General features: G+C 41.1%; 1 protein-coding gene across 12 annotated transcripts in view; it reads left to right on the top strand.

Moving 5' to 3' along the window:
* AKAP13 (A-kinase anchoring protein 13) overlaps nucleotides 1-24,534 on the top strand; it is a 299,586-nt gene that overhangs the window by 215,009 nt on the left and 60,043 nt on the right. For 2 of the 12 annotated variants that reach the window (XM_026673055.2, XM_087972782.1), the window contains exons 10-14: nucleotides 6,552-6,633; nucleotides 13,682-13,818; nucleotides 18,931-19,280; nucleotides 21,857-21,910; nucleotides 24,208-24,270. In XM_026673055.2, the coding sequence (XP_026528840.2) occupies nucleotides 6,552-6,633; nucleotides 13,682-13,818; nucleotides 18,931-19,280; nucleotides 21,857-21,910; nucleotides 24,208-24,270 (686 nt within the window). Of the gene's footprint in view, nucleotides 1-153; nucleotides 336-6,551; nucleotides 6,634-13,681; nucleotides 13,819-18,927; nucleotides 19,281-21,856; nucleotides 21,911-24,207; nucleotides 24,271-24,534 lie in introns of those variants that run through there. The other 10 variants (XM_026673054.2, XM_087972781.1, XM_026673057.2 and 7 more) reach the window with 6 other exon arrangements.

Below are 24,534 nucleotides of genomic sequence, written 5' to 3'. Positions count from 1 at the left end.
TCCTTCGTGCTGCTCTTCCTCTCCATACAAGTCACCCTGTTCCAAGAAGGTGTTGTTGTTTTTAAAGTCAAGCAGCTGGAGTGCTGCTGGCCTCTGTTTTCCTTCTTCCTGGGAAGCGAGCTGGCTGGACTCTGCAATTCAGAGAGGGCTTTCTCCAAAGCACAAGGACCCTTGGCCAAGACAGAGGCTTCTGGACTGCTTGGTCCTTTCCAGGAGTGAATGGTTGACTTGGCTTTTTTTTCCCCGTGGACAAAATGTACGAACGGCACAAGAGACGATACAGCCTATGTGAGATTTCCAAAGAAGAGAGGGCTGTAGAGGTGCTGCTGCTAAAGGTATGGTATTATTGCTTGTATCTTTGGCTGAGCTGCACCTCTGTTTGTATCCCTCCTGTAAGGTGATCAGGGTCAGACCCTGAGTAGCCTTTTCCCCTTTCTTCCTTTTTCTTGTGAAGGGACTCTTGGATTCCCTATCAGGAATGGATCTCTTTCCAAGGAACAGGATTTGAAATAGAGAGTAGCAGAGTGATAACTGGGACAAGACTACCCATGATTACTTGGAGGACTTTGGTGTAGGATTTTGCAGTAGACAAAGAGAAAGCATTTGCTAAATCTGTATGGGTAAATTACTTAGATGCCTCTAAAACATCTTTTTAATTAAAAAAAATATTTTTATTGAAAGGGTTAGCAGTCCTATGCATAGGAGGTCTGGTACAAAAATACTTACAATGGTGATGATAAATGCCCCGCTTTTAAAAAAAGTTTATGGTTCCAGCGGTATGTATATTATGCTACACGTATTCTTCTTGTCAGTTGGCATCGTTTTTTCATGTTAGCTAAGTTTGCGGTTGGTTCCAGCTAATATTCTTATCAGAAAATTGCTTAGCCATATTTAGATTTTTTTTTGTACTATGTATTCTGCTTCTGTTTTTTTTCTTTTTTTAAAAAAAAGGGTGTATTAGGGTGGAATCTGGGCTCTGCTTCTGCATCCTGGCAACAACTAGTCCAAGAAGGAACGCCTTTCCTATGTTATCCCAAAGGTGCTTTTTTCAAGAGGTAATTGGACTTTTTCCTTGTTTTTTCTTTGAAGACATTTCACTTCTCATCCAAGAAGCTTCTTCAGTTCTGACAGGATAGTGGAGAAGAAGCTTCTTGGATGAGAAGTGAAATGTCTTCAAAAGAAAAAAAGAAAGAAAGTCCAATTGCCTCTCAAAAAAACACCTTTGGGACAACCATGACCTGGATGACTGAGAATCTCTACAGACTTTCCTATGTTACTTAGCCCAATTTGGGGCTAAATGGTTGGTCAGGTTGGCCTTCCATTGCTTATGTTCCACTAAATCCATCACCATTGAGTTTCACGGTAGAGAGCAGGGCTGAATCTATTTTCATTTTTTCCCCATTTAATTTTTTTGGCATATCCAGTTTTGCAACTTCCTGTGAATATCTATCCCCTCCGCTCAAAATAAAATAGAATAAAACATATTGGAATTTTAATATGAAATCAACATGAGTCACGATGGTACAGTGGTTAGAGTGCAGTATTTCTGCTGCCTGCTGGCTGCCTGCAATTTGGCAGTTCAATTCTCACCAGTTCAAGGTTGACTCAGCCTTCCATCCTTCCGAAGTGGATAAAATGAGGATCCAATATTGTTGGTGGGGGGCAATAGGCTGACTCTGTAAACTGCTTAGAGAGCGCTGGAAAGCACTAACTATCAACCCTTCCCACCTACTTTTGAAGTTGCCATATATATAAAATCACCTGCTCTCTTCCCTGGTCTCAAAGTTCTCAGTCTATGTTTTTATTTGACTCCCCCCCCCTCATTGAAATCTGGAGTTAGTTGTGCCTTTAAATAGGGACTGTGGAGGCGGATACCTCTCTTGGCTAACGGTCCCTGGCATTTTTCCACTCTCTTCCTTTCCCCATGCGGACACTTTCCAAGCTAAAATTAGTAGCTGTTCCACCAAACAGTAAGGTGGCAGTCTGAGAATGTCTTGTCACTCTTAAAAGCTTGACTTTCCTGGCAGAGAAAGAAGCAGTTGAAAGAAAGCAGCCAGCGGAATGGCTTACAGAGTCTGGCGTGGATGTATTAATTCAGAGGAATGGGGAATAGTCTAAAATGGAGGCTGGGAGGGGAGAGGTTATACATCGTTTCCTAGATCTTTTTGAACTGGAGTAGCAAGTTTTTAATGGAATTTAATGAAAAGAACCCAAGGATTGGTTCTATTATACGTAGAATATGGAACCATAGAGCTGGAAGGGACCTTGGAGGTCCTATCGCCCAACCCCTTGCTCAAGGCAGGAGGCCTTATACCATTCCGCTCAATTGGTTGCAGAATCTACTGTGGAAAACTTCCCAGTGATGGAACACCCACAACTCCAGGAGACAAGCATTTCCTCTGATTAATTGTTCTCACTGTCAGGAAATTTCTCCCTACTTCTGGTTTGGATCTCTCTTTAACAAGCTTCCACTCATTATTTCTTGTCCTACCCTTGGCTAGACATGCCTAGTTCCCTCAACCATTCATCATACGATTTAGCCTCCCTTATCATCTTCATTGCTCTTCTCTGCACACTTTCTAGAGTCTTGGATCTTTTTTTTTGTATTGTGGTGACAAGTAAACAAACAAAACTAAACAAACCACGCTGCGGCTTTGCAGAAAATCAGAAGTTGTTCAGTTGAGCTTGGACTTGGAGAAGTATCCTTGTTTGCAAGAAGGGACCCAGTCTTCCGTGTTGAAAAATTTGAATTCCAGCTATCTTTGATTCTGTTGTGAGAAAAGAGTTTAGACGTATAGAAAGGAACGATTAATTTTGCAAGATTTATCATGCCAGGTTATGCAGATTTATTACCACGGGTGGGAAGACACTGTGTTCTATGCCACTGGTTTTATGGCCTTACCAAGGGTGGAATTCAAAATTTTTAACAACCGGTTCTGTGGGTGTGGCTTAGGTGGTAGGCATGGCTTGGTGGTCATGTGACTGGGTGGACATAGCTTGGTGGTCATGTTATTAGCTAGGTGTGGCCAACTCAATATCACTCACATCGAGGCATGCATCTCCTCACCTGGCCTCTCATGACTGTGGGGATGCTGCAACAGTCGTAAGTGTGAAAAAGGATCATGTCACTTTTGTCAGTGCCATTGTAACTTTGAATGTTACAACAGTAATTACAACATTACACACAAGCAAAGTACCAACAAAGGAGGGGGGAAAAAACTCCAGAGACGTTCCAGAGACAGGAAGTCTAGTCCTGCCAAGAATGTAATAAGGGTTAATGGAGAGGCAGTTTCTGTAAGCAATGCCAGAATGTTTCCTTCCTGCCTTCCTTACAGGATTGGGCCGGTAATTTCTTCTAACAACCGGTTCTCCGAACTGCTTAGAATGTTAACAACCAGTTCTACCGAATAGGTGCGAATTGGTAGAATCCCACCCCTGGGCCTTACCCATCCAAGAGTTTAATAGTCGTTAGACTTAGGTGCTTAAGCTTTTCACTGCATTCCTAAAATGTCCTTCTTTGGAAGGAAAGGTAGCATTCGTAGCTGAATTCTGTGCCCCGCACTCTCTCAGGGCTTTCAATTCCGTCCTTCTGAATGGTAGGCATTGCGCAGGTACGGTTGTAGGTCATATTTGTTAACAGTCATTGTCAATTAGTACAGGTGCCCTTAAGGCGCTAAAGTAAATTGGGGCAGAAATTTGGCTTCCTGAATCTGAAGCCCGTTGCTACTTTCTTTGACCTCTGAAATTGAGTTTGCCTTTCTCTTTTCATGACAGAAATGGCCCTTCCTTATCTTTCTACCTATGGAGAACATCCAATTTGTTTTCCCATTTTCTTGCATAGCCAGCTTCAACGAAACCATTGGCAAAACATTTTCAAAATGTCCGAAGTCATGGATCCTAATTCCATTTTGCCCTTCTGCTGTTTTGGTTGCCACATGGGAATCTTGGGCCATAAATTCTGCCTTATGAAAATCAAAGAGCTGAAGTAACTTCTGTCTCACTTACTTCCCCCCCTAATGCCCAACTGTGACCGTGTTGTTATTTGAATGCCAGAACTAGGCATCACTGACTGACCCAATGCCTTCCAGAAGTTTTATATCCCCACTTCCATGATATCTAGCCAACATGGTCTTGGCAAAGCAATTTTGACAGCATGCCTGTAATGCAGAAGTGGTTGGTTCAAAAAAGTGGCTTTAAAAGTATCTTATACAGAACGGTTACTGGAATCGGATATGTCTAGTTTAATGAAAAGAAGGTCTAGCGATGACATGATAGCAGTGATTCAATATTTAAGGGGCTGCCACAAAGAAGAGGGAGTCAACCTATTCTCCAAAGCACCTGAAGGCGGGACAAAAAGCAATGGATGGAAACTAATCAAGGAGAGAAGCAAGCTAGAACTAAGGAGACATTTCCTAACAAGGAGAACAATTAACCAGTGCAACCACTTGCCTTCAGAAGTTGTGAGTGTCCCATCACTGGAGGCTTTTAAGAAGAACCTGGACAGTCACTTGTCTGGAATGGTACAAGATCTTCTGCTTGAGCAGGGGTTTAGACTAGAAGATCTTCATGGTCCCTTTCTATTCTTTTATTATGTTATTCACTCTTCTGGTCTGCTTTAACTGCTGAATGATGGAGGAACCCTGGATGCTGAAGAGCTGTTAGAGCAAGATGCATGCTTCTAGTAAAACTGGATGAGAAATTATTTTTCATTTTCCCTATTCATTTCCTTATTATCTCTTCCTTTAGAACTGGTAATTACCACTGTCCTGATTGCACACCGTCAGTTCATACTGTATGTTGCATTAAATCATAGTGCAGTTTGGTGCAAATAAGTGAACCCAGCTATTAAGTTTTGCAAACCATGGTTCATGGCTCAGTATTGTACACGAATGCAGCCATTGTGGCTTGTTTAAAGCTGGCCCAGCTTTAAATTAAGCAGGTTTAGCCGATCGTTCGAATACAGCCCGTAGGTTTGTAACAAGGTTTATGAAGCATATTGTGCTGGAAGTCAAAACTTGGAATTGGGGGACATAGTGCAATGCAGAGGCAGCTTTCGACAAACAGGAAAAATAGCATGTCCTTTGCACGCTGAAAGCTAAATTAAAACATGATTAAAGGAAATGTGAAACCCCAGGGTTTAAAAAGGGAACGAACATTAAAAATAATCTGTTTCCCTCCCTCCCCCCCTCCCCCCTGGATCCGTTTTGGTGAAATTACTGCTGTAACTGCATTCAGAAGTTTGAATCCCGCAAAGGACTTTATTCTTGGCAGGGAAGTATGGACTGAGATGACCCGGGACAGACAGGAGCAGAGCACTCAAGCAGTAGCTGTAGAGAGGGCTCTCTTTCACCTCTCCAGGTTAAACCATAGCAGGTGATAGTAAAGACTTCAGGGTCCAAGCGGGTATGAGTCAAGTGGAGCAGCATTTGGCCTTTGAAAAGCTCCGCCTTCTCCAGAGGTTGGTGCGTTGTTGTGATTGGCAGTGTAACATGCAGTGTGACGTGGGCAGCAGAGGGAAGAAGGGATTGTATACATGATTTGATTATGTACCGTCAAGTCACTCTTGAGTCTTGGTGACCACATACACATTCTCCAGGATGATATGTCCCTAACCTGGTCTTTCAGGTCTCTCGATAGTGTATTCATCGTCAGAATAGCAATAGTAAAAGCACTTATGTGCTTTACAGCCCTCTCTAAGCATGTTTACAGAGTCAGCCTATTGTCCCCAACAATCTAGGTCCTCATTTTACCCACCTTGGAAGGATGAAAGGCTGAGTCAACCTTGAGCCTGGTGAGATTTGATCTGCCAAATTGCACGCAGCCGGCAGTCAGCAGAAGTAGCCTGCAGTACTGCACTCTAACCACTGTGCCACTATGGCTCATTGATGTATCTCAGTCATCCACCTGGCTATTGGTTGTCTAATTCCATCCTTCTGTTCTTCCTCCCTCCCTGTTCCCCCATCTGTTCCTCCTTCCCCCTCTCATTCCCTCTCCTCTCCTTCCTACCCTGTCACTCTCCTTCCTCCCTCCCTCCCTCCCTCCCTCCTCCCTCCCTCCCTCCCTTCCTTCCTGTCTGCCCCCCCCTTCTTCTCCAAAGAGTTAGGTTTCTACATAATGTGTCTGAATGAAATGTGTAACAGAACAGGAATTGTATTGATTCTGCTTTTAATTCAGCATAAAAGAAATGAAGCAAATATTAGTGTTTGTTCTGAGGTTCCTCATCACTTTTTGGAGATTAATATACCGTGTAAAAAAAGCCAATTTCTATTTACTTGATTCATTGGAAAGTCTTGTGAAGTCTGACCAAGTCAAGATAAGAGTTCATTAATTTATTTCATTAATCAAATTTTTATGGCCGCCCACCTCACATTAAGTGGAAAACAATCCAATAAAGGAGTAAAATAAATAAAACATGGCCTAAAACCGCGATAAAGTAATTATTACAAGAGCATTCAAAACAATAAAAACAGAACTGAGACAGAAAAAGAGAATACGGAGGCTGCATGGAAAGATTCTGGTTAATTTGTCACCTCTCTCCTTCTTTACCTTAGATCAACCGTGACAACTGGTGCCCTGTTGAACCTTCTTCAGATTCCGTACTGTTGGAGCAGAAGCATCCTTGCAACTCTGCAGGTAAGAGAAACAGTTTTTCTTTGACATATGGAAATAGAAGAGGGCTGCACTGTTCATGAACCTTATTTTTTGGGAGCTGAACAGTGCAGATCTTTTTGTCAGGCTGCAACAGACTCAGCTACCAAGTATTGTCCAGTGCAGGATATCAAAAAAAACACAAGAGTGTTGTGTTTGAGGAATGCAGGCAGACAACCTCTGAATTGGGTTGAGGAAGCTTCTTGGAAAGCACAATCGAGGTTCTCTAATATAATACCCTTCAGATAACTTTGGACTCCCAAACTCCTATTCATCCTGTGATAATGTGCCATGTCCTAAGAGTATCAGGTAGGGTAAAGCTGGGTTATAAAATGCTGTCACTGAAATATAGTTTTACAAATCACAATTCTTGTTTTAAAAACATCATAGTACCACGGATGTCAGTGACGGTTTTGGTTCACCCTTCTGCTCTTCTCGTATTTCCATCAATCTCTTGCTTACCTTCTGCCTACAGAATGGGCAGCTTTGGAGGGTAGGAGGTGGGAGACTCAAAAAAGAAAAATAAATCCCTTTTTTTGATGTCACCATTGCTTTAGAAACGTCAATACATGAATGATCATAAGTTGAGGACTTCTTGTAGATAAAGGTAAAAGGTTTCCCCTGTCCAGTTGTGTCCGTTGGGTGCTCATCTCCATTTTTTAGTTGAGGGAAGGAACCAGCGTCGTCTGAAGACAGTTCTGTAGTCATGTGGCCAGCATGACTATATGCCAAAAGTGCACAAAATTCTTGTTACCTTCCTAGCGAAGTGGTACCTATTGATCTTCTCACATTTGCATGCTTTCGAATTAATAGGTAGGCAGTAGCTGGGGCAGGGATGGGAGCTCACCTTGTCGCGCTGTGCTTGGGTCTTGAACTGTAAACCTGATCAACAAACCCAGCGTCTTAACTGCTAAGCCACCACGTCCCCTTATTGTCAGGGACAAATCAGCCTTCTCCTGCATTGTAAAATTAGGGGAGCTGAAGTCCAACTTATCTGAAAGTTGGACTTCAGCTCCCCTAATTTTCAAAGGCTGGCTGGGAATTTGGGAAGTTCATTCTCAGCACATCTGGACTTCCTTTGGAAGAAGGCTGAGCTGCGTAAGAACTTTGGGCTTGTTTAAATTGGAATGTAAAAATTGGCCTGCCTAATAATCTCTTCAGATGTTCGCCAGAGGTTCCCCTATGATTCAGCCAAGACAAAAAAAGTCAAACCTCTATGTGACTTTTTTGATTGGTTCAAATGTACATTACTGGAGAACAGAAGCCAGTTGCTTTGCATGCTAATGCTCTAGCCCAGGGGTCTCCAACCTTGGCAACTTTAAGACTTGTGGACTTCAACTCCCAGAATTCCTCAGCCAGCTTTGTTGAAATCCACAAGTCTTAAAGTTGCCAAGGTTGGAGACCCTAGTCTCTAGTCAGCTTTATGATTAAAATCACCAAATGACATTGGTGACTTTCAAACTTTAGAACCTGTTAACAAGTTAAAAGCCCAGCAGTGTTGATGTGTAATCATCTGACTGACTACCCTTAAAGCAAATGAACTGGACCTTGTGGTGGAAGGGAAAGCGATGGTGATGAAAGTTGGGATACGACTCTAGCCCCTCAAGGGAGAAGATAATTTTGATTCCAAAATTGGAAAAGAATTTTGCCTCCTCCATCTGAAGCCTTCAGCAAACATTTCTCGCCTCAAAACTGGTTTCTTAAATTGAGAGTCAAATCTCTGATGTCTCAAGGCAAGCAAATCACATCGTCTCTAGGAACATCAATGGAGACTCAGGGCGTGGCAACATGCCAAGCTCCAAATGATGTGTGATCCAAGATCAGAACAAAACAATTCTTTCTTTTTCAGTTATGTTCTGAGTGTTGTAGCCCAGGGAATATTCTGAACGTTGAAACAAAGCTTTCTCCCTCATTTTCATTTTAAAGCCAGAAAATTAGATTGAGATTATAATCCAAGATGAATGTTGACTGCCAGAAAATTGATGCTGATTGAAGAAATTTAAATCCCAAGACCGTCCCAAAGGTGCTTTTTCCCCCAAAAAGGCAACTGGACTTTCTTGGGGTTTTTTTCTGCTTTGCAAATATTTTGCTTCTCATCCAAGAAGCTGCTTCAGTTCTTGGATGATTGATTTCGGTTCTCAGCTTCTTGGATGAAACATTTTCAAAGGAAAAAAACCCAAGAAAGTCCAATTGCCTTTTGGGAAAAAAAGCACCTTTGCAACAACCATAACCTGTATGATTGCGAATCTCCATAGACATTTAAATTACTGTGCCTTTCTTACCAAAATGTATGTGTTAATATTAGGGAGTCATTGCTGAGAGAGTTGACTTTCCATGTGTTAGATGTTTAGTTCCTCAGTTTTTTGCAGATAATTCCAAATTCTGGGATTTGCATCCCAAAACATCTGGAAGTCACCTATTTCAGAAAAGCAGGTCAATTTTCCATCCTTCCCAGCCAGAGAATTAAGTATGGTGCTACTTTGGACAGCAAAGAAAATCACCAGCATCATTTTGATAGATTTGTGTATGTGTGAGAATGAGAGAGACTTGTGGAAAATGACTATTGATCTAGAAATATCAAATCTGTTTTGCCAGTCAGAAAGGCACGAGAATAGCTTTAAATTATAGCTCAGAATTTGATGCACTTGTTGTATTCCAGATGTGCCTTAAAATAAGATGATAATGATCCATGATAGAGTGCTAGTGGTGGTATAATTTGTTTTGAAGACTTCCTCATATTAGAAAAGTCAGATATTAGATAAGTGACAGTTTAATGCAAAATGTTCTGTAAGGGGTTTCAAGTAAGCCATAAATGTAGATTTTTTTGTGATCAAATAAGATAATTTAGCCATCTTTGCAAGTTCCATCATCTAATCATCAAAACTACAAATCATAAGTACATTTTTTCAGTCTCATGCAAAAAAGTCCATAAGGGGTTTCCAGTCAGCCATAAATGTACATACTGTTTTTTTCTCCTCTGAAATAATTTTTTTTTAGCCATCTTAATAAGTTCCATTATCTCCACCAACCATTCCTCCATTGTAGGTAGGATCAAACGTTTCCATGTTTGAGCACAGAATAGCATGCGATCGTTTTACTTAATTCTGCTTAATGTTCAAGCAAGGGAGATGCTTTCTACTTGCTGCATGTCCAATTTCCACCCTGACCCCTTAATTGTAGCTTAAAAACCTCCATGGTTTCCTTTCTTTTTGTTTGGAAGGAATGGTTATAGAGAGGTCAGTCCATAAATCAGATTTTTTTCTGGAACTTAATGGCATCTCTGTTGGGAACTTGTCATTCTTCCAGCTTTGTTGTAGTAGCATTCGTGCCTCTGGAGATTTATCAGGCCATCAGGAGAGGTGAATATAATCTTGGATTGCACAATGTGAGCACACGTAAAGCACACCAAATGTAAACAGAAAAATAAATCATGTTTCGCTAGAAAGAAGCGGGAACGTTTCCAAGAGTTCAGAAAACGCTCAGCTATTACAGGATAGCTATATACCTAATATTCTTCTTGTTGATTACATTTTACTTTTTCCTATCTTCTTGAGGTTTTTTTTTTTTTTTTAACTTCTCACTTTTCCTTCATTTTATATCATAATTGATTCTCCAGGCCAGTAAAGCTTCTCTTCAAATTGGGGCTGTTTCATATGCTTCTGGTTCTTCAACTATGAAAGGATGGCTTGGCCTCTATTGCTTGCACCTTCTTACATGCTAGGTTAAAGCGGAAGTCAGGGTCGGTTCTAAGAGTTCCCTGATCCTGATTTTAAACTGAAATTAAAAGAAATCACAGCTCCCCTGTTAAACCCAGATTAGGATTAGTTCAATCCTGAAATGAACGTTTCCTGTCTTGATAGGACAAGGAAAAAGAAAGGGAGAAATACTTGCAATTTGCTTTTCCGTGTTCTCTTAACAAAACACACCCACAAAAGTTGTTATGGCTGAACCAGGCCAAGATCAAATGCAACTAATTGTTTGGTTGTATATAGATGGGGACGCAGTGACTCAGTGGCTAAGACACTGAGCTTATCAATAAGAAAAGTCGGCAGTTCGGCGGTTCGAATCCCTAGCTCTGCGTAACAGAGTGAGCTCCTGTTACTTGTCCCAGCTTCTGCCAATCTAGCAGTTCGAAAGCATGTAAAAATGCAAGTAGAAAAATAGGGTGCACTTTGGTGGGAAGGTAACAGCCTTCCTTGCACATTCAGCATTTAATCATGCTGGCCACATGACCATGGAGACGTCTTCGGACAGTGTTGGTTCTTCAGCTTTGTAACAGAGATGAGCACTGCCCCCTAGAACCGGAAACGACTAGCACATATATGCAAGGGAATCTTTACCTTATGTAGAGGGGGCTGTTTTGGGGCCCACATCTTCCAGCTTTTAGATTAGTAATGTGATGTCTATCAATTTTGAAATAATTAGAGGAGAGAGAAAACATGGAAGATGTTTTGCCAAATTTGCTGTCCATTTGCAATTCAGCAATTGATTAATTTTTCTGGAATTAGTGCTGCCCAGTGGCCAATCTGGAACTTCCTTGGTGATTTTTTTAATTTCAGTTTTGTGTTAGTTCTTTTTTTTCCTCTTTCGGTACAGAGCTGGCTTACCCTTCAGACTGGAATGCAGTGGAATATGCTCTGTTAAATTGCCAGATGGATCAGTGCAATTTCTGACTTTTCTGTTTTCCCTCTCTTTCTCCCTCCCTTTTTAAAATTCTCTCACCTTCTTCAACTTATGGAAAAGAAATATAGGCCAATTATGATGGAGAAAGAAGTCACACCTGTTAAAACAGAGAAATGACCATTTACATATAATGGTAGTTGTTTTGTGGAATATTAGCCATTCCCAGATCTGAAGCCTCTTCCCTTCTCTTTAACATTATATATCCTAGTGTTTATCAACCTCAGCAGTTTGAAGATGTGTGGACTTCAACTCCCAGAATTCTCCAGTGACCATAGTGGCTAGGGAATTCTAGGAATTGAAAGTCAATATTCTTCAAGCTGCCAAGGTTGAGAAACATTGGTATATCTATTGCAGACAATTGATTCTTGCAAAAATTTCATAATAGACTGCCTGAAATCTTTGAAGCCAAAGTCTTGATGAAAAAAAGAATTAGTTTTCTTGATTTGATGAAAAGAATCTGCTTGTCCTGATCTTAGAAATGGGTAGTAAATGTGCAAAACTTTAGGCATCTGACAAAACTTTTCTCAACTAATTGATTTTATTAAAAGGTATATGTTTTTGTGAGTTGCAGCTCATCACTTCATCAGATGTATAGGATGGCTCTTGTTTTCTGTGAACAATTTCTAGGAGTTCCACAAGAGATTAAGATTAAAAACAAACAAACCATTGTTTCTTCAACTTTGCATACCATGTGATCTAGCACCCACAGAGGTCGGAATTTTTACCTGCCACAATTCAGCTCCTGGCTTGCCATTTTGCTCTTGTTAAAAAGGTGTAAAACGTAGGTGGTGAATGTTAAAGGTTAAAAGCGTATGGTGAACAATCCATATTTCTTGCAGATTTTAATGCAAACAAAAAAATTAATGCAAAAATTATTTCAAGAGTTCTCTCCAAAAAGGGTGAGAAAAGATGGACAGATGTAGGATTTAAATTGGGAATGAAGGGACAGGGAAAGAGAAGAGAATGGAACAGAAGGAAAGGTGTTCCTGCAGGTGCAAATTATTTGAGGCTCCCCTCCTAAAATACTCTGAGTAGGTAAAAACCTTTTCATCGCCAGGATTAATTTTTCTCTTAAGCAACATACTCAGGCTAAAAGGAGGAAGAATACTGAGGAAAATTTACTGGTGGTTCAGTCACTATTTTTCATCTCAGTCTTCCTTGGAAGATTGGTAGTCACAGGTCAAATCTGGAACCGGAGTTCTTAATTGCACACTTTTATCTTATAAAAGTGATACTGGATTAAAATAATTCTGTGTTTATAAGTAAATAAACACGGCTAACCAGAACAGACCTATTTTTTTGGCTGGATTGTCTTGCAGGTGGAAAGATTGTAGTTGCCCCAGAGTACTTGGCTGAGATGGGCAGCTACAGAAACTGAATATGTAAAATAAAATGCAAATAATATCTGGCATGTTTTCTTTTTTCTACTGCCTTAAAATGCTTTAAAGTAGAATAATAATGAAAAAGAGAGAGACAGCTGCAGAATAAGAAAGAAGATTATGGAAAGTTTTGCACACTTTATCTGGGTCACTCAAATAATTAATCTCTCTTTCTCTCTCTCTCTCCCCTTTTGGGGGTTAAATGTCATGGATGTAGACATTTATACTGCATTTTCATTATACTTTTTGGCAAATTATTTGACATATGCTGCTGGATTGATGGAAAAATTACTGACTGGATATATTATACGAGAATTTCTGCAGAAGCTTGAAAATGCTATGGAAACATTAAGCAGTTATAAGAATTTAAAATGTCTTTGGCAAGGGCTCCTTTGGGTCTAGGGTGTCCAATCCTATTATTCATCAGGATAGATAATTGCTTGGTTTCCTCTTCTGATGACCTCCACCCAGGTTTTCCTCTCCGTCGGTAGACTGAACCATAACACCTCTTGTGCCTTGTCCTCTAAATTGGACTCTTCAGGTGAGGACATTAAAGATGCTGTTCTGGAGTCCAATTATCAGTCCACTCGGTGTCATTGTGTCATAAAAGGGCCCTGGTGGTGCAGTGGTTAGAATGCAGTACTGCAGGCTACTTCTGCTGACTGACTGCAATTTGGCAGTTGGAATCTCACCAGACTCAGCCTTCCATCTTTCTGAGGTGGGTAAAATGAGGACCCAGATTGCTGATGGCAAGATGCTGACTCTGTAAAGCACTTAGAGAGGGCTGTAAAGCACTGTAAAGTGGTATACAAGTCTAAGTGCTATTGCTATTTCCCTGGGATTCTCCAACATCATGAGATGCCCAAAAGTTCATGGTAGAGCACTTTGCAGCTCATCATAGTATCTGATTTGATTTGCAACCTCTGATTATATGATACCTATGTCCGTGTTTTAAATGTGTCTTCTTCCAGAAAGTGATCATTTTCTAGAAGACAGATTAAGTGGTGATGGCTCTTCCTCGCAAGGCATCCTTAAGAGAGGATCCGGGAGTGACTCTGAACTCTTTCCTCTCTCCAGTGATGGTCTGGATGAGGTGGACTTTAGAAAGGTAAGATGAAAATTGGACTCAATAGATCTACCTATCTTCTACTGATGTTTGTTTCTTTGGCTGCAAAGCCATATATTCATTAGTATATTATTTTATTTTATTTTATTGTCATTTGGTTTTTCTGCATGACAATCTCATAAGCTGCTTGTCTCCTCTGGTGATACTGGCAGGAAACCAAGTCAGCTTAAGAAAGATATCACTGTCTACATTTCAAACTTTGGCAACATTGCTAGTCAAGTGTTTTAGCGAGATAGGTAGCTGTCCAAGGTCTTATTGGAATGGGTGGCAACAATAAATGTAATTTAGTAATAATAGGAATAACTAATGCCCCTGTTTGGTTGATTCCCTTGCTTCTTTACTTCCTTTGATACAAAACAAGGAAAAAATAGGTAGAAGTTACTTTTGTGGTGAGTTACAGATATGTTAAGAATGACATGATGCATTCAGGTCCCCCAGAATCGCTAAAAAAAATCTCTAAAATTCAGGGCAGGTAGGTTCATAAAATGAACTCACTGACTATTGAATCTTGCCAGTATAGACTTCTACAGGACTTAAGTATGAAGTATTGGTTTTAAAGAGAGAGAACCTCTCCAACTTAGAAATATTTAATCAGAATGAAGTCTAGTCTATAATGTAATTCATTATAGCAGCAGAATTACCCCACTGGTATTTTTTATTTTACTGCCCAGCTAGAAAGTGGCTAATGATGATGGGTTTTGAAGTCCAAGTTCTTGTTCAAAATGGCAGAAATCTGTAGCATTGGGTTTTCAGCTGTTAAGATCAACATGGTTTCAGGGAGCAGAAAAGCAACGTTTACATCAGGCTTGTCCAACCCGCGGCCCGCGGGCCGCATGCGGCCCAGGTCGCCTCGTAATGCAGCCCAGTGCCCACCCCAACCTTCTGGCAAGAGCCAGCGAGGAGGAGGAGGAGAGGCAGGTGCGAGGTGGGGCAAGGCGAGCGCTACGCCAAGTAGCAACAGAAAAGGTGGGCGCCGCCTTTGCTGCTTCTGCCCCCGCCGCCACCGCTGCTTCTGCCCACCGCCGCCACTTATGCCCCCCCGCTGCCACCGCCGCCGCTTCTGCCGCTGCCACTTCTGCCCGTGCCGCTGCTGCCGCCGCCACTGCTGCTGCTGCACCGAGCTTCCCGGTCCTCGCCTTCCAGTCCTGCCGCATCCAGCCGGGCCATTTGCAGGAGGAGAGGTAGGCGCAAGGCAGGCGAGCTTTCTTCCCTCCCTTCCCCCCACCCCGCAAAATTTGGCCAGAAAATTAATAAAAAATAAATAATTTTTCATAAATAATAATAAATAATAAAAATAATTTATAATTTATTATATAATTTTATAATATAATTATTTTATAATAATTTATTATATGTGCGGCCCAAACCAAATTTTCATCTTCTAATGTGGCCCAGGGAAGGTGAAAGGTTGGACACCCCTGGTTTACATGATTGCTTCTGGCTTTGAGTCTCAGGTTGTCTGCTTTAAGACAAAGTCTTAATGCAAGATCCCAGAAACCTCCTTCTGAATTTTCTCTTTTCTCACACTAAACATTCACTGTGACAGGCCTATGTTGTGACATGGCCCATCTCAATGAATCATGCAGGCTGAAGTCATTTCCTGCAGTCTGTTTCCAAACTCTTCTGGTAAATCTGCCGCTTTCCTTGCTGGATCTTCTAAGGATCTGAATATTTCAACTGCTGAGCCTTTTGCTCAACTCAGAACTCTCCGGATGTCTTGACAATGCTGGTTGCATCACCGCAAGGCAGCAGCATCTTTTAAAAGTCAAGAGAATGCTGGCAAGCCAAGGGCCACCCTTGCTTTTCTGATCACAGCTAAGCTGCTGAAGTTCTGGCCAAGAAGAAAAACTATTCTGGATGCAAGTCTGGAGGGAAAAGCTGTTTTCCAATTCCTTTAGCCTTGTGTACAAATCTAGGGAGTGCCTAAGAAAAGGGTGAGGCACTGAGAAGAAGAAAAATTCTTGTCTATAAACTTCTGGTTTTGTTTTTTTTGAATATTGTTCTTATGCAATTTTGAACCCCATCCCCAATAAAAGAAGAAGTTCTACTAATAAGCTTTGAGGCAGGCATGAACTTGGGTTCTGAGAAACATTTTTATGTAACCTCTGGGTAACATAACACTGACAAAAGAAAAGGAAGTTCTTGAGAAGGTGATTATTTTGAGCTCACAAATGAAGCCAGATGGAAGAACATTTGCAAAGCAAATTTTCCTGCATTGTCTCCTTGACATGCTGGGTTGTAGAAATGTTCTGCCATGGTGCTTGGCTAAAGGTTGGCTGACCAAGAGTCCCCATGCCAGATGCATCAATTGTCTGTTCCCATCAGAACTTCCTCCTTTTTCAAGTGACCTCATCCCAAGAGTAGGAAGCCAGAAGGCAACACGGCTTGCGGTACAGCTGGTGGTCATATGGGAATTTCAAGATTTTTGCCATTGTACGAAAAGCAAGCATCTTATCTTCCTCAAATTCTCATAGATGGTGCAAAGAGGAGAATGCTGGGAGGTGCTTTTAACTGGAGGCTATTAGAATCTCGAGAAGAACTTGGTCTGGGAGGCATTTGAAGCAAGCATCTGTTTAACTGTATGCAAAAAAAAAATGTCAAACTTTAGGCAATGACATTTGGAAAATACTAAATTCTATGCTTCATTTGTTTTGGTATAAAAGTGTTGTTGCTTTGCTGGGGATTCCCGCTTTAATCTAGATTTAAGTAAACTGGTTCCAGTAGAACTGAGAAGACAGATCTCTTTGGTTTTTTTTTTCCTAGCCAGCTGATCAGCTGTTACCATCTTAGGGAAAACTCAGTTTTTGTAGTACATCAAGAAAGAAGGAACTTTGCATGGAGATCTCAGGAAGCCTATCTTTGATGTATTTCCACTTGGATCACCATTGGCCTTGACCAGGGGTCTTCAAACTTGACAGCTTTAAGATTTGTGGACTTCAACTCCCAGAATTCCTCCTCCAGTCATGTTAGCTCAGGAATTCTGGGAGTTGAAGTCCACAAGTCTTAAACTTGACCAGTTTGAAGACCCTTGGCCTTGACCATTGAAAACTTAAGCAGCTCGAGCAATGTTACTCAAGGTCGTCTCTTGAACAGGATGAGGAAACTGCTCCTGTACACCAGAAGTGGGGAATGATGGCCTCTTTGTGACTTGTGGACTTCAACTCCCAGATTTCCTGAGCTAGCCACGAGCCATAAAAGGGGCCATCATTCCCCATCCCTGCTCTACACAATGTTGCCATCCCTCCCCGTTAGGTTTACAGGCTCAGTCTGCTGGGAACTATAGCTCAGCATCTACACAATTAGATCCCACCACCCAACACACACTTCAATATGTTCCATGTAAGTGTGTGCAGGTTTCTTCATTGCGATATCATGGAAAGCGCCAAGATGGAAAATAACCCACAGTATTGGTTATGTTGGGCTTGTGATCCATCAATCACTTTGTGATGTGATGAGATAATGGTCTTGTGATGCGCCTCCCATTTCCCCCCCCCCCAAAAAAAAATCCTTATCACTTTCGAATTCAAATATGATTTAGGGGATTTCTGTGCAGAGTTAAAGATTTGGAAGGAGGGTGTGCAGAGATTACTTCTTCTTTACTTAAACGTTCAAGTCATTGGCAAGAAACTTGTAAATCCCCTTTTAATAACTGTCTCTGATGAGATCATCCTTCTTTCCTTATTGATCTGAGTTCAGTTTCCTGGTGGTGTAAACTTTAATGAAGCATGAAGTGGTTCAGGCAAGGAATGGGTATCCAGACCTAGAGCTTGTAGAATCCAAGGTGGCAATGGACAATATTCTTATTTATGTAAACCAAAAGCAAAACATCTACCAGCTCTTTATATGAGAGAGAAATAAGGACACTGGGGAAGGTTGACTGCTGTGTCTGCTATTTCCTTGGGAGAATCTCTTCTGGAATGGTGTGTTAGCTTGGGCTTCTATATGAGACTAATCACTAGCACATTAATGGCCTTGAGTTCTCTACTGTTTGAGTACAGCTGTACAAAATCCACCCTTGGTTCAGCAAGATAGGAGGAAATGAGCCACAGTTTATGGCAAGGGTCTTCAAACGTGACAGATTTAAGACTTGTGGACTTCAACTCCCAGAATTCCTCTTCCAGTCATGTTAGCTCAGGAATTCTGGGAGTTGAAGTCCACAAGTCTTAAACTTGCCAAGTTTGAAGACCCTTGGTTTATGGGCTAGCTAGTGACTTAGACTCTGCTGTCTGAACCAGGTGTTGTAATAAGTGTCAGAGACTATGGTGTCAGGTGTAAGAAAGGAGCCAGGATAGAGTTCAACAGCACTATGAGTTTATTCCATGCTCTCTATAAACAAGAATCTGATCTACTAATGGTCAAGGCAAATTGGTGACTGATAATAGGCATCAGAGTTTAAGAGGGGCTGGACTTAGGTCTTTTACAGGGACGTAATGATTCCAAACTGATGGTGAATTTGATCCCGCCTTCAGAGTCAGCATACTCATCTCCTACATCAGATCAGCATTGAGCTTCCATTTGATTCCTGGCCATTTGAGCTATGGGGGTTTTTTTTGCCCTTTTCCCCTGTTTGTGTTCAGATTTGATTCTTATTTCTTTCTGTCATTTGGATAGTTTTTTTTTCAGAATTGAAGGTAATTTTTTTTTTTAAATAACATAAAAAGAAGGTACGTTTGGAAAATTATGTCAAAATTAGTAATGTTAAAATGTTAGTAGAGGCAGGACCAAAACGCCATCTGATTGATTTGACTTTAAATGGGATGGATCCCTTTCTTGATGAGTAGGCTAAGATTAAAAGCCATGTTGATGAAAAGATTTAAATTAAAAAATAATTTCAAAATTAGTTTTAAAATTAAATGCTTGCATTAATTCAAAATAAAAGCCGCTATTTTAAATACCCTTATCAACAAATAATTAACACGGTCCTACCATATGTATTTAGTAAATTTCCTTTCTGTCACATTAATAGTTACAGTAGAGTGTCACTTGGAAAGAAATTTAGTTACACATCTTAAATAACATAAAGGTATTATTACTACTACTAGTACTACTGCTATCCTTACCATTAATCTTGCATTATTGCAATTCCCAAAGCAGCCTGAAGAGGAGCAATCAGCTGGTAGAAGTTCAACCTCCTCAGCGGATGATACCATATCGCTGGAAAGAAACTCTTCCATTTCTGTTCCTCGGACTTCTGGCCTCCTTGGATCCAAGGAGAGGTACAGCCCAGATGGCAGCTGCTTCAACATGGGGACGAACGGAGAAGGTCAGGATGGGATGGCAGTGATCTCTGGAGAACTGGACGAATTGCTGGATAGCGTCATGGAGGTGTCCCCACCTTCTTCTGGCCTGCGGAACAATTTGAGGCCTTCGTCTCCTTTCCGTCGGCATAGCTGGGGTCCAGGGAAGAATAGTAACAATGGTGAAGCTGAGGTCAACCACAGGAGGTAAGCCAAATAGTTTCTTGGAAGGGGCTGATCATCCGCACCTTGAAGAAAGGTGGGGCTTACAAGGTGATAGAAGGAAGGAAATGGGAAGGAGAAGTCAAGTTCCAACCCCAAGATCAAAACATGAGATCCAAACATGGGAAACATTGGAGGTTGACCACAGCCAATCTGGCATGTTCTGGTTGTTTGGCTCTCACCTTCATAACCTGAACTCCACTCCCATTTGCCTTATCCAATAGCCATGGGGAGTGGGAATTTTGAGTAAACATGGCCTAAGCTGTTGGTTTCTCACCTAAACTGGAAAGCTCCCATTTTATTAAGGTAAAAAAGCAAAGGGCAAGAAACAAAGCAGGGCCATCCAATCATTCTAGATGATCTTTGGGCTGCTCTGTAGATTGGGAAGTTGGGATCTTGGAGAAACCGGAAGGATTAAGGTTCTGTCTTTTGTTTTGCAGTAAGTTAGCATGGTAGCCCTTTTGCAATTTTTTAAGAAGTTAAAAGTTAAGGTGTTCCATCCCTTTTCCCCTTTGAAGGCAGAGACCTTCTTTTAGCCAAATAGCAGAGTATTTCAGCTTCAAATAAGTATTGTTGTTGTCTTTGCTATTAAAAAGGAGGGTGTGTGCTTTTTCTACACTTCAAAAGCAATCTGGGAGCCATTTTGTTCCTTCTTTATTGTTCAGACCAACAAGAGGAGTAAAAGCATTTTATTCTAAAAGTCTATGAGCCATCTAAAAGAGGCAAATAAATGATTGGTATCTTTGTATGCATGTATGTGTGCGCGTGTGTGTGTATGTATGTATGTAGGTATGCAGGGGTGGGCTTCAAAATTTTTAGCAAAGGGTTCTCTGCCCGGTTGCTGGGTGGGCGTGGTCATGGTGGGCGTGGCCTAGTCGGCCTCTTGCACCATGGCCGGGGGTGTGTGTCTGTGTTTTGCCCCCCCCCTGGGCTCCTGAGGGTTTCCTCAAGCCTCCAGGAGGGCGAAAACGGCCTCCTCGGCCTTTGCAGACTCTCTGCAAGCCAGAAACAAGCCCATTTCTGGCCTTCCCGAACTTCCGGGAGGCCTGTTTTTCACCCTCCCCAAGCCTCTGCATGTGCCCTGCACTTACCTGCATCCAAGACAGGCTATGTGGGGACTTCGTGGAGGGGAGGGGAGGGGAGGGGTGGGTGGGGCCAGCCAAAAGTGGGATTTGGGGGTTCTCCCAAAACCCTGCAAACCCCCAGCAGCCCACCTATGTATGTATGTATGTATGTATGCATGCATGCATGTATGTAATTAAAGTTATATGCCACCCATCTCACTATCCAACGTAACTCAAACAACTCAAGTTGGTGACTATACCTAATATTCCTTCATCTTCCTCTCCCCACCACCACCACAACAGCCCTGTTGAGGAAAGTTGGGTTGAAATAGAGAGTGACTGGCCCAAAGTCTCCCAGTTGGCTTTCATGCCTCGGGTGGGACTAGAACTCACACATTCCAGGTTTCTAGCCTGGTTGCTTTAACTACTAGGCAAAACTGGATTCCCCACCCCTCTTTCTTTATGGAAAAAAACCGTGTTACTATGACCTAGAAGAAGTTTTGGATTTCCCTAGGTGTTGTGTGCTCTGTGACAAGAGTTTAAGCAATTATCACGACTCTGGTTATTGTACACAGTGACTCATCTCACCTGTAGTAGGTGTGGGGAAGTGGGGAAGGCTGACAGGTTAGAGGTGGAAAAAAAAAATCATACTTTGGAGATGATGTGGCTTTCAAGAAAGTTCAGGCAATTTCTCATCTCGATGACTTGAGACCAAGAAAGAGGAGCATCCCCTGTGCAACATTGTTATGATTTTGGCACAACAACCTTAGCACTTTTCATTGCTATTGGTACAGGTAATCTTCAACTTACAACAGTCTGTTTAGTGACTGTTCAAACTTACCATAGCACTGGAAAAAAGGGACTTAATGACTGTTTTTGACACTTAACGATTATTACAGCATCCTCACAGTCACAAAATTCAGATGCTTGGCAATTGACTCATACTTATGACATTTGCAGTGTCTCCAGGTCATGTGATTCCCCCTTTGCGACCTTCCAACAAGCAAAGTCAAAGGGGAAGTCAGATTCGCTTAACAACTGTGTTACTCGCTTAACAACCACGGTGGGGCAAAACTCACTTAACAATGATCTTGCTTAGCAACAGAAATTTGGGTCTAAATTGCCATGGTAAATCAAGGAACTACTTGGATCAGTTATTCATTTTGCATAACCATGGATTGGGCAGGCAGTATAGGAAATGACCTTGGTAAGTCTCTGATGGTGCCAATATGTTTGTGTTGGGCCAGCCAAGGACCATTCAGTTCTTGCTTCTTGGCCATACATGGCGCTGTGAACTTGCAGGCTAAAACTGTTTTTCACACCAAACATTTTTCCCACCCTTCTGCCACCATGTCATATCTCTCTACTCCTTGTGTTATCACCCCTTCTGTCCTTCACCTTCTGATTCTCCGCCCCCACCCCACCTCCGGTCTCTGTCTGGAGATTTCTGAATGGTTGGTGATGTTTCTGATAATTGTCCATGATTCATTTTTTCAGTTCAGTGCGACTGCTGGGGGAAGTCATAAGGAAAACTCCCTCCCACAGAAGAAGGTACAGCACAGATACACTGAGGCTGACTAACCATGTTGCATTTCAATGGCGACTAACTTCCTGCTTTTGTATTAATCACCGTTCAGTTTAGCCTTCTCCAGTCTGGTTCCTCTAGATGGCTTGGACTTCAGTTCCCATAGTCCCCAACTGGCAGAGATTGGGCTATGATTGCTGAAGGCTATGGGCACAATTGTGCAATCTATTTAAGAGGGAACCAGCCTGGGAAAAGCTAGTTCAGTGCAGTACTCCAACCACAGCTTACCGGGGATCAGTGGAGCATCGGAGGAGCAGGCTTGTCCAAAATATACTTTATTGTTTGAAATGGATGGCTCAGTACTTTTAATATAAAGTGGTAAAATTGATTTATTAAATTATACAGCTGCATGACTACCATCTCGCTATTTTGGGTCATATATTCAGTGGGCAAAAAAATATGGAGATAAAATTATACCTCTGTAGGATGCACTGAGATGGGGGACAGTTAAATATTTTTCTGATAGACCTCCCATTCTCTTTAACACTCCTTTCCTTTCCTTTCCTTCCCTTCCCTTCCCTTCCCTATCCTATCCTATATCCTCAAATGATATCTTACATTTATGCTACAGACCAGGATTGTGGATAAGTGCTAGATTAGTTTCAATAGTTAGCACAAACCATAGTATTCTTGTTCCTTGGTCAGATTAGCTGTGATTTATTATTAGGAATAACTCGTTAACTCTTAAGCTATGGGGAAAACCTCAGAACCACATAGGTACCAAGTTTCTTCCCATCTTTCTAAACCACTTAATAGTTTGGAAGGTTCATTGCATTGCAAATGAAATGAATAGAAATCTCTATTTATTAAACTGGTGGTGTTTAATAAAAATAAACCAGTTCAGATTGAAACAGTAAATGAATATAATACCCAGACATGAAAGTAATAAAATCAATAAAAAAAATTCCTAACATCCTTGATGTAACTGATTTTTTTTTCCAGGAACACATTTTTCTTAAAGAACAAAAAAACACCAAGAAAATAATAAGCAAAACAAAAAGAAGGGAAAAAATAAACAGCCTCCCTAGAAGTAAAAAAAATAATTGTTGTTCCTAGTTCTTTTGTTTCTTTCTGTCCCTCCATCTTCCAGTTTATGTTTAAGCAAAAAGCTTTAGACAATCTTTTTATATTTCAAAAACCTCAGTGTGCCTAATCCTGCCAAAATTAATAGAACATTCAATGCTTGAATGGTGATTTTGCAAAACAAAGTAGGAAAAAAAAAAGCCACATATTTCTGGAGCTAATGATAAAACGTGGTTATTAATCATGTTTTTGCATATTTAAGCTGTGGGTGAACTTTTAAATGCTGTGGAAAAAAGCAGTACCAATTTGGTATACCCTGGGCAGATTAAAGATTAATTCAGTATTTTGGCACAAGTCTTCTCCTAGTCGCCACCTAGAGGTATTTTTAATTTTCATGTAGCCTAGTCATTACTACATTTTCTGATGACATGTACAAACTATATCCATACTTGAAAATTATTATTCTATTTCATTCCATTTCACTCCACTCCAGTTCCCTTTTCCTTCTTTTTGATTTTTCTGTTCATGAATTCCATACTTCACTCATCCTTCATGGACTCTTTCTCATTCATTCTTGCCCAGTTTTCCTATTGGTGTCCCTTCGCTCTTTTAGCAATTTCCCTGCCTTCATTTCAATCATATACCTTCTGGTCCACTAGAATATGAGGCTTTAGTATCTGCCAAATGAGCTGCTGATTCCTACAAAATTTTCCACTAATGATGAACCTTTCTACGGATGGAATCTTTTCTTGGGGATTGTATATTAATGCATGTTCTGGGGTAACTGAGCAGTTCAGTCAACAGCTAGGGATTCCTAACAGACTAGCTTTTAAATCATGAAATACTATGTTTCTCCCAAAATAAGATTCTACCAGAAAATAAACCCTAGCATGATTTTTCAGGATGCTCATAATATAAACCCTACCCCCAAAATAAGCTCCAGTTAAGATCATCAGCTAGAGGGACACATTTAGTACTGTATTTCCTACTGGAAAATAAACCCTAATGCATCTTTTGGAGCAAAAATTAATATAAGACCCAGTCTTTTTTGAGGGGAAACACTGTAATAATAATAATTTAAAAAATGGAACTATGTAGGAATGTACATGCACCAAATTATTAGGGGGAAAGGAAGTACAGTATAATTCTTTCAAGGGTAGCCAAGTTGGTAAACATCTGCCCCTTTGAACAATCAAGTAATGGCAGACCTCTTGCTGTCTCTTACCTTTGTTATTCCCAGTTTGAGCTGGTGTCCCTCAGGTGTCCAGTGCAATGCCATGGATGCTGACTTTAATGGTCAAAGGTAGAGTATGTCATAGCACCCAAGGGAGCTTCTGCATCTCATTGCCAGCTTTTTTTGTGATGTCTGTAGTCTCATTGCATCCTTGGTGTATCTGTTGGCTTGGGTAGTGTGCTTTTTTGATTCACTTTCTTTGTATTAAGTTTTTTTTTTAACTGGATGATTTCCAGAATTTGGCTGCCTGGTATTTGTGGTCATCACATCCCAGCCCTTCCTTATGACTTGAACTGGAGCACAGAGGCTTGTTTAATGTCACACTAAGCTTTA

This window comes from Notechis scutatus, chromosome 11 (assembly GCF_049901735.1).
Source record: "Notechis scutatus isolate UNSWTSFEM ecotype Mainland chromosome 11, rNotScu1.2, whole genome shotgun sequence".
Taxonomy (NCBI): Eukaryota; Metazoa; Chordata; class Lepidosauria; order Squamata; family Elapidae; genus Notechis; species Notechis scutatus.
Note: the sequence above shows the minus strand (reverse complement) of the source record. Positions and strands in the feature narration are given on the sequence as shown.